Source organism: Eurypyga helias, unplaced genomic scaffold (assembly GCF_000690775.1).
Source record: "Eurypyga helias isolate BGI_N326 unplaced genomic scaffold, ASM69077v1 scaffold33760, whole genome shotgun sequence".
In the NCBI taxonomy this organism is placed as follows: Eukaryota; Metazoa; Chordata; class Aves; order Eurypygiformes; family Eurypygidae; genus Eurypyga; species Eurypyga helias.
In genome coordinates this window covers 13434-23327 of record NW_010225631.1, presented here as the reverse complement: position 1 = coordinate 23327, position 9894 = coordinate 13434, and the positions used below count along the sequence as shown (strand labels likewise).

The 9894-nt window shown below is 49.6% G+C and overlaps 1 protein-coding gene across 1 annotated transcript in view; it reads left to right on the top strand.

The window, feature by feature from the left end:
- The first annotated feature begins 941 nt into the window (after nt 1-941).
- Nucleotides 942-9894, top strand: part of PGM1 (phosphoglucomutase 1) — a 14992-nt gene continuing 6039 nt past the window's right edge. Inside the window, exons 1-7 of the mRNA XM_010150211.1 lie at nt 942-1251; nt 4695-4857; nt 5134-5280; nt 6692-6817; nt 7779-7969; nt 8393-8547; nt 9096-9211. Coding sequence (XP_010148513.1) covers nt 994-1251; nt 4695-4857; nt 5134-5280; nt 6692-6817; nt 7779-7969; nt 8393-8547; nt 9096-9211 — 1156 coding nt within the window. The 5' untranslated portion in view covers nt 942-993. The remainder of the gene's footprint in view (nt 1252-4694; nt 4858-5133; nt 5281-6691; nt 6818-7778; nt 7970-8392; nt 8548-9095; nt 9212-9894) is intronic.

Sequence of the window (9894 nt, the reverse complement as noted above, 5' to 3'; positions counted from 1 at the left end):
ATGATTCTATGATTCTGAGATTATTGAAGAGGTTTGCAGGAAGCTCTGATTCAGTCCAGCGTTCAAGTTTACCTTCCCCGTGTTCAGAAAGATGTTTCATAAAGGTTTCTTTGGTATCTGAGTCTCTTCCGGATGTGTTCAAGGTGCTCCAAAATGAATAGCTTTGTCAGATGTAGTTTTCCAAAACATTTGATAGTTTTTGGGGTCTTTTTTAATGACTCTAGGTACATATACTGCCCCCGGTGAGACTCGGGTGGGTGTTCAGTTGAAACCAGAGGCTTTTCTTAGTCAAACAAAGGTTGACCCAGTGTTCATTGTGGATAACGTCCCTGCGTTTGGGAGGAAACCCTTGGAGAATTCAGGTTGTTGGAGCAGGAGTTGTATGAGCGAACTGTAGGTAACAGATCTGCTGCCTCCCATTTTAAGAGTGACCTTTAACTCCCCAGACTTTGCAAAATACCTCCAGCAGATCGCTGCCGTGCTGGAGGCTTGCCTCCCGGGGAGTGCCAGCGGCCTGGCGCTGCCCTGCAGATCTGCTGGGCTGGCGAAAACGCTGGGCTCTGCGCCGGGGCAGGACGTGGGTGCATCTGAGCAGAGGGCTGAGCTGCTCGCCGCCTCCCCCGGCACCCCTGCCCCAGGGAGACCTGGCTCGACTGACGCTGCTGCGCTCCGGTGGGATGAGGGAATGGCAAGGAGCTGTGCCTGCGGAGAGCAGAGCATGATCAAGAAGGCAAAAACCCCCTTTTCCCAGCGCTTTCAGTGAGAGATGGCTGCGTGGAATTGTGTATTCTCCGTGACATTGATCCTCCACAGCAAGTGCAAGAAAACGTCTTCAGTTACAGAAACCATATTCAGCTCAAGGTTCAAGGAGCTATTTTTGGGTGCTCAACAGCTTCACTGAACTTCTAATAGGTGGGCCACTGCTGGTGTCAAGATTGATTTTTGTGTTTTGGCGTAATTTACTTCTTAAATGAATTTGTGTGAAAAAAGAAGATGGAAGACGCTCCTCTGCCTCTCTTGACCATGCCAACAGCTCCTTACAACGATCAGAAGCCAGGAACCAGTGGATTATGGAAGAAGACCTTTTATTTTGAATCCAAGACAAACTATTTGCAGAATTTTATCCAGAGTATATTTTTTTCCATAGACCTAAGAGATCGACAAGGATCTTCTATGGTCGTTGGAGGTGATGGGCGATACTTTAATAAGTCTGCAGTGGAATTGATAGTCCAAATGGCTGCTGCCAATGGGGTTGGTAAACGCTAAATGACTAAATTCCTTTAGTTGTGTAGCTGATAAATGCAGAAAATCATAATAAATTAGTCACCACGAGGTTTAATTTCCCCAGACTTTATTCAACTGCTAATAGTTGACTTTTTAATGGAAAATCAGTTTGCTAGCACGGAAATTGCTGTTATTTTTTCACTTGGAAGCGATGCAGTTGGATTGAAGTATGTGGGATACACATGCAGCAAAGGAAATAAACGCTGCTGGGTTTTTGTGTGCTCTCTTTGTGTTTTGACGTGCCACAAGCTGTTGGCACCTGCGGGTTTCGTAGTCTCTCCGTCAGATCGTAAACCCCTGGTACTGTGAAGAGGTGGCAGAGCCGCGGCTGTTCGGTGGCCGCTCAGCAGAAATGCCTTCAGTTGCTCCGAGCTGCTCCGCGGATGGAAAGGCAGAGCATAGGGTTGGTGTTTCTCAAAGTCGTGGCTGTGTGATAAGTGCTCTGGGAGCCTTTGAAAATTGGAATAAGATGAGAGTTAGCAAGGGAGTGGCAGCCTTTGCAGCGATCTGTGTTTTGGGAGCAGGACAGAGGGTTGTCTGCCTGCAGCAGAGCACGGTTCGTACGCTGCAAGGCTCTGGGCACTCGGGTTTTTGAAATTTAAGAAGAAATGACTCTGTCTGTCCCGGATCTCGTAGCGTAGAGCGAAGCCTTACACTGAGGCCTGGCGCTTAGGAATCTGCTTGACGGAAAATCTTAGCTGATCACAACAGGGTAATGAGTAATGAACGGATGAGTAGGAGGAGAGATTTCATTATTATTTTTTAAAATCTACATATTTTTTGCTATGGTAAAACAAATCCTTTGGCATCACAAATGAACGTATTCCTCTTAAATTTATGTATTCCTCTTAAGTCAGTTCATAGGCTGAGCAGAAGAGCTGGGAAAAGTGCACGCAGAGCCAGGCCAGCTGCTTGACAGCGGGAGGGGTTTTCTGCTGGCAAAGATGAGGTCAGGCTGATCCCCACCAACGCTTTTCTCATGCGTTCCTTGCCAGCAGCGTGGCCTGCATCTGGCTAAAATCTGGGTTCACTCCTGGTTTTGATGTTTTTCATTGGTTGTTTTTATACAGCCTGGCTCATCTTGCTCCATCGAACAGAAGGGATGGGTCCAAGGGTGTTTTTAAATATAAAAACACGTGTATTGTGTTTTGAGTATGCAGAAAATCTCTTCTGTCAGTGTGTAGCAGCGCCAGGTACCGTCACCTCTGCAGAAGTGGGGTCAGCAGGTTTCTGAATCGCACCGAACACACTTGGTCTGCTGGTAGCATCACGTCGTATGTTTTAAATGCTGATTATTTGGCTAAAGGGGACGCCCAAGGCAGTTTCTCCACTTAACCTGAGCTGTATAAATCGAAGTGTCTCTCTTCAGAGACCGTAACTGGGCTCAGCGTGTGGGACTGGTGAGGCTGTTCTTGCGAGGCACCTCTCATCCGGAAAGAGGGCTGGGAGGGTGTGCTGGTGACATGATGGAGCTGTAGACACCAGCTTCCTTGGCCTGGAAAACAGGCTTTCGGTGTGAAGTCATCAGCCTGTGTTACTGGGGGAGGGAGGGGGGCTGTGGGCGGTCTCCTCTGTTGCCCACGTGCACCTTGGTGGGGCTTGCAGTAAAACCGAGGTGGTGGAAGTGTTCCCTGGATTGAATCGCAGTGCTGTAACCCAGAATTGCTGCACAAAGTGGGTCTGTTCGGAGCATTCTGTGAAAGGTATTTGTGCATCATTACCTCCTTAGATTCTTCTCCTAAGAAATTCTGGAGAATTAAAAAAGACTTAAGTGTAAATTGCTCAGTGCGCTGCTACGCTGAGCAACCTTTTCCAGTGGTTACCACACAGCATTTAGCATTGGATGGGTGGGGAATGGCAGCTGGAAACCTCTGAAGGCCAAGCAGGATCCCAAACCAGAGAGCAGCTTGGATGGAGACCAGAGATGGAGCTTGTATGGGGTTTGCTGCTTTTCCTTCCTCGCTGCGGGAGCAGCAATAGGTGTGCAAAAGCCACCGTTCAGGTGTGCAGGGAGGACGAGCCGGGTAAGGAGAAGGGATTTGGTGTGTTCATCCAGCTCTCTTGCAGCCGCTGCATGGTCTGGGAGAGAAGGTCCTTTGTTCTGGCAGCCCTCCTCCGCATCCCCCGAGCTGCATGCCAGGCCTGGCAGAGCACCGATGTGGAAGGGCGTTGCGGCTGGATGTGACCCTCGAAGGGAAGGTGGGAGGGAAAAGGTGAGGTTTTAGAGAGGAGCTTCCTGGAGGCGTCCTTAATTCTCGGTGAAACTAAAGGAGCAAGACACGGAGGCTGGAATAAAACACAAGACAAGGCTGAGAATGGGGAAAAAAGCAAAGCCAGTGCGGACAGGGCGACTCCAAGTGAAGCATATGGTCTGCAGGAAAGCAGTGCGATCGGCCGGGCGGGCAGGCGCCGCGCGGGCTGTAATACCGGTTACTGCGACCAGCCGAGCAGAGGGTCTAGAAACTGCTGTTTCCCGTTCATGCCGTTGAACTGCACCCCTAGCAGACCTTTAGCAGCGCCTTGCTCGCCCAGCCGGTCTGGGACAGCTGTAGCACGTAGTAACCGATCGGCAGCGAAGCCGGGGCTTAGCACCAGCCGGTGCCGCGGGAGAGGAATCGCAGTCATCCCGTGCCCTTGGCTTAGCACGGAACGTGGACCTGCGGTCTGGGAACGCTGCCTTTTGTTTTATGGTTGATCTTGTGTTTGAATGAAATTCCTCCCCTTCTCTCAGTCTGTACAGGGACTAACCTCCTTGGTTGGCGGAGGGTAGTCTGGTATTTATTTAAATCTCTGTCACCTCATTTGGGGGCTGGGGTAAGGAACATGTTCTTGCAGAAAAATACTCATTTTCTGTTTTATTACATGAACTCCAGCAACCGGATCCTCACTGCCTTGTATTGCTTAGCATGTTGGTCTGGATTTAATCTCGGTGATATCGCCAGATTTATGGGATGGAGGTGTGTTGCCCGCTGCGAGTAAGAGAATCTGCAGCTGGTTCCATGGGAGCAGTGATGATGTTCCATTTCTGTTTTGTTTTGGCTTTTCTCAACCCCACTGTGTCTTCTCAAGGCAACGTTCGAGACTCTGGCCAAAGGGGTGTTGGGATTTTTATGTTCCGGTGGTTGTTTAGGTGCCTCTGGAGAGCTCAGCTCTTCAGTGCAAGTTTCCATTTCCAGTTGGGCTGCAGCATTCATGAAGGAAAACGCTAAAAAGGCACAATGGAGCAGGGTTGGATGCTGCCCTTCGCTGCACGCAGCAGGGAGCTTCAGCAGCCTCCCAGGAACAAGCCGTTTGCTTGCAGAGAAGCAGCACCTTTTCCGGGGACTCTGGTTTACCTGGTGCCAGCATTTGTTTGGCAGTTTTGCTGGTTTAGGGACTCACAGTAGTTTGTTTTGCTCCTTAATTCTCAGATTGGCCGCCTGGTCATCGGGCAGAATGGAATTCTCTCCACCCCAGCGGTGTCCTGCATCATCAGGAAAATCAAAGCCATCGGAGGCATCATTCTGACGGCCAGCCACAACCCCGGGGGGCCCAATGGGGATTTTGGCATTAAATTCAATATTGCCAACGGAGGTGAGTCCCCTCATTTTGCTTTGCTCTGTTTAGGTTTGGCCCTTTCTAACGTTGACCCCAGGAACCGAATTTAACTGTTAATATGGCAGAGGTTCAGTGCCCTGAGCAGTGGGTTTCCCTAAGCAGAGCAGGTGATGGATCTGCTCCCCACACACCCCGACGCTCCTCTCCGAGGGAGGTGTTCCCAGCCCCAGCTCCTTTGCTCCGCTGCTGAAGTGCGCTTCTCTTGCAGTCAGATTCTTGAACGTCTCTCCCCTTGACCATTTCATTTTGCAGGTCCTGCTCCTGAAGGTATCACGGACAAAATTTTCCAAATCAGCAAGAAGATCGAAGAGTATGCCATCTGCCCAGATCTCCAGGTGGACCTGAGCACCATTGGGAAACAGCAGTTTGACTTGGAGAACAAATTTAAACCGTTTACAGGTAAACAGCTTTTCTTCCTCATGGAAAGTTTCCTTTCAGGTGGAATTAGTGTGGAACTGCCGAGCATGAGCAAGGACATTTGGTGTTTCTGAAGGACAGATGTGGCCATTCTGGAGGGGGACTTTTTCGAAGGGCAGGAAGTGACAGCACAAGGGGGAACAAGTTTAAACAGAAAGAGGGAGATTGAGATGGGACATCAGGAATGAATTCTTCCCGCAGAGGGCGGGGAGGCACTGGGACAGGTTGCCCAGAGAAGCTGTGGATGCCCCATCCCCGGAAGTGTCCAAGGCCAGGCTGGATGAGGCTTGGAGCAACCTGGTCTATGGAAGGTGTCCCTGCCCATGGCGGGGAGTGGGACGGGATGATCTTTAAGGTCCTTCCCACCTCAAACCATTCTGTGATTCTATGATTCTGGGCTCTCCTCATCCGTTGGATAAGCCAAGCAAGGACATCACTCCTTGGCATCCTGGCTTTTTAAATTTGGGTTTTTTTGTCTGCGTCTTCCCTTGGTAGATACTTTAATTATGTTGTTATTTCTGTCCTACAGAAGGTAGTACTTCAGTAGGTAAATCTGAGCCATCAAACTTCACTGAAATCAGGGGCTGTTTTGTCTCTAAGGCTACCATTAACTTGCAAAACAGACAACTCTGCAGCTGAGGTGCATGTTCCTGATTAAAAATTAGAGTGTTTCAGCTTTGGAACTGATTTTATCCCCATGGTTTCACACAGAAAAGTCCTCTCTGTGAGTGGGAGAGCCCTTATATTTCACACCTGACTTGTCGGTTAGCAGTCAAATAGGAAAATACAGAAAAAAAAGGCCTTTGAAAAACACTTAGTGCAAGTATTTTTTTTACCATCTCCTCATGAACTATGCTCGTAATTAAAAAAAGTGAAATAAAGAGATTATAAAAGTTGATATTTCTCTCAGTCCCCATTTCTGTGTGGTGGGATTTTTACGTTAAGGGGATTTTCATGGCCTGTTAGTTGGAAAGGTGCAACTTTTTCAGACTCTTAGGTGCACAGTTCCCGCTGACTTTGGAAATTGGAGATCTGTTTTTATATATATGTATTTTTCCCCCTTTTTCCTTTAATCCCACTCTCCAGCTAAGCGGAGTGGGACTGAGCCCTCTCAAAAGAAGTCCAGGGAGCTGTAGCTGGGAACAGTGTTTGTCTTAAGGATTTTGTTGGTCCGTACCCGATTAGCAGTGACAGCCTGTAATTAAATTCTTGCTGTAGGACCATTATTATTGTCTTTATGAAATGGTTCCATGGGATGTTTAAAGGCCTTGTGCTGAGCCCTGGCCCTCGGCGCTGAGGACTGTCAGCACGCTGCCACGTGCAGCAGAATGGGATTTCTGCAAAGATTTTCAACCCTTAAGCGTTGGTCTCTATTGACTTTTTGTTTTTCCAGTGGAAATTGTGGACTCTGTAGAAGCTTATGCCAATATGCTGAGGAACATCTTTGACTTCAGTGCATTAAAGGAGCTGCTTTCGGGGAAAAACCAGCTCAAGATTCGCATAGATGCTATGCACGGAGGTATGGCAGGACTTGGGTTTGGGGCGCCGGGTGTCTCCTGGGGTTTGCTACCTACTTCAGAGAGAAAGCTTTTTTCTGGAATTTATCTCCCTCACTTGCACATTTGATTTTTGTGGGTTTTTTATACATTATTTTCTTTTGTCAAACGTTTGGAGTCGGTATTTGACCTGGGCAGAGGTGTCGGTGGGGTCCGGGGGGATGCTGTGTGGCTCACACACGTCAGTCTGCACAGGAGGGAGAGGAGGTCAGCGCTGGGGCTGTGATCAGAGCTGCCCTGGTAGGCCGTACGTCGGTCCGTCTCCCGTGGGGGTCACAGCCGTTAGCGAAAGGTCTGCCCGTAGGTATTTGAGTACAGAAATGGGACCAATAGACTCTTTTGTGTCATTTAATGTATAAGCCAAGCTTGTCAGTCCCTTTAAGTAGATGTTTTTGGGAGCACCCTGGCTTTCCTAGCATCTTGTGTCTCTTGTCTGCAGACCGTTCCCGTTCCTGCCTGAGAGCAGTAAATCCCCTTGCACGGCGGGGTGGCTGTGGATCACACACGTGTTGCACGGGGCTGTCCTTACTAACGCGTCAGTGTGCAGGCCCCTCACGGTGGGGTCCTGGCTCACGCGCTGAGCCCCTGCCCTGGGCTCATCCTCACTTCTCAACCCATGAGTCGTCTCATTGTTTAATTAATATTCAATTAAAAGCTTAATTGATTGTGAATGATTAAAAGTGTATTTATTAGGACAGCCCCTCAGCTGAAAAGCTTGCTCTGGCAAGAGCCTGTGTGCCTGGATGGATCAGGCTTAAGCGCACCGGTGTGCTGCCTGGAGCTTTCGGTGTGAGCGCTTGTGCTTTTGGTACTGTAAACCGTGTGAACTGACCCAAAGTGAGCAGAGCGGAGGCCTGGGGAGTGACGTGGCTGGTGCGAGCTGTCTGAGGGCAGAGGCTGACTCCTCCTGTGTTGCCGTGATAGTTGTGGGCCCTTACGTGAAAAAGATCCTGTGTGAGGAGCTCGGAGCCCCGGCAAATTCGGCGGTGAACTGCACCCCACTAGAGGACTTCGGTGGCCACCATCCCGACCCCAACCTAACCTACGCTGCTGACCTGGTCCAGACCATGAAGACGGGAGAGTACGACTTCGGAGCCGCCTTCGATGGAGACGGGGTAAACGGGCTGTTCTGCGTTGGCCTCTTTGCCCTCGGGGCAGCTGGGAGTGACCGCTCAGCGGCTCTTAAGCAGAGGAGGATGAAGGCGAAGACCTTTGTTCTCCCTCTGCCCTCTGTGGCTGCACATAGACGTGAACCGCGCGCTGCAGCTTGCCTCCATGGCGAGAGTTGGCTGCTGTGTTAATAATGAAGTCCAAGCTGTATTTAAGTAGCTTTAAAAGCTGTGAAAAATCAGCTGGGAGGTGAAATACTACCCAGGTGCTGCTATTTAGCTTTTCAAAACTCTCTGTTTATTTCAGTGCAGGCAAAAATCTCTGCGTTGTTGGGTTTATGGGCTGCGCCTGCCAAGTAGAACAGCTTCTGCCACCGCAGCCTTTGCGCTGAGCGGGGATGAGAGCTGTTTCTCTCTTGTCTTCGCCAGGATCGCAACATGATTCTCGGGAAGCACGGCTTCTTTGTGAACCCCTCCGACTCCGTTGCCGTCATCGCCGCCAATATTTTCAGTATCCCGTACTTCCAGCAGACCGGAGTGCGTGGCTTTGCCCGGAGCATGCCCACCAGCGGGGCTCTCGATAGGTACCCTTCCCCTCTGGGCGTGGTGGGAGAGGGGAGCCCTGCCAAGGAGCGGGACCGCCCCTGTTTCTGTCTGCAGTGGGGAGAGGGGTGCAGCGGAGCCAGGGCTGCCGCGGGCCGGCTGCCGGGAGCAGGGAAGTTCAGTGGATTAAATCCTGTCTGGGGACACGGCAGAGCCGGGCTTCGCTCCTGGCGCTTTCTCTTTTCTAAGCCCAAACAAATGATCCTCCTCACCCCTTTTTTTCAAGTTGATAGTGATATTGTCTTTGTTAAATGCTTAGAGAGCTACAGGTTGCTTTAGAAGAGCCACGTGTTTGTATCTATTCCTCAGTTGCGCATCCCAGTCATTTCCCACACGTTACACTGGGATGCAATAGAGGATTGCTGTAAAAAGAATTGTTTGTTGTAAAAAAACCCCAGAAGAGTGGCATGACCTGCCTGCAGCGTTACCCCAGAAGGTGCTGGGTAGCAGCTGAAGCTCCTGCCGCATCATTGCACGTGGCAGCGCTGAGCCGGGCTGTGACGTGACTTCCCCGTTCTTACCTTTGAAGGGTGGCCCATGCTACGAAGATTGCTTTGTACGAAACTCCAACTGGCTGGAAGTTCTTTGGAAACTTGATGGATGCAAACAAACTGTCTCTGTGTGGAGAGGAAAGTTTTGGCACTGGTAAGTCAGCGTTCCTGATTTCGCCGGTGAGGGTATTATTCCTCCTCTTAGTTCTGTATTGTGCTGGGTGACTTGGGGTTTGTCTTTCACGCGTAGCTGTTAATGCTCCTGAAACAATGAAATTTTTAAAAGAGCTTGCAAGGAGCACGGCTGGAAACAAACACAACGCTACAAGTTTTGTCAGGCAAGGGCTAGTTCTCCTTTCGGTTATTTAGGAAAGCATATGGAGATATGCAGGAAGTTTAAGGGCCTCTTTACTAGCCCGGTCATTGAGTCTATGGGGATTAAGTGCAGTGTTAAATGTATTTTTCAACTCTTGGTGGCCAGGAAAACCTTCTAAATGTTTTCATTTCTGGAAAGAAATATGGTTTGGAGCATGCAGTTTTATTAGGGAAGGTTTCAGGTCACTATTAAATCTCTGAGCTTAATAGGGCCCTCATTTTCCTGTTCTAAAAACAAGGTATGATTTATAAAGTTTAAATTAACACTTGCCTTTGAACAGTCTGAGCAAGTTATTGGGTTACTGAGAAGCAAAGTGAACATCTGAAGGAATTTACTAGGGGTGCACACGTGACACAAAACTATTATTTGTGCAGGGAAGTTAAAGTGAGCGGGTTTCGCTCCGCATCGGAGCAGCGTACTCCCAACGCGCAGTGTTCCCGGGAGGCCTAGGCAGTTTCTGA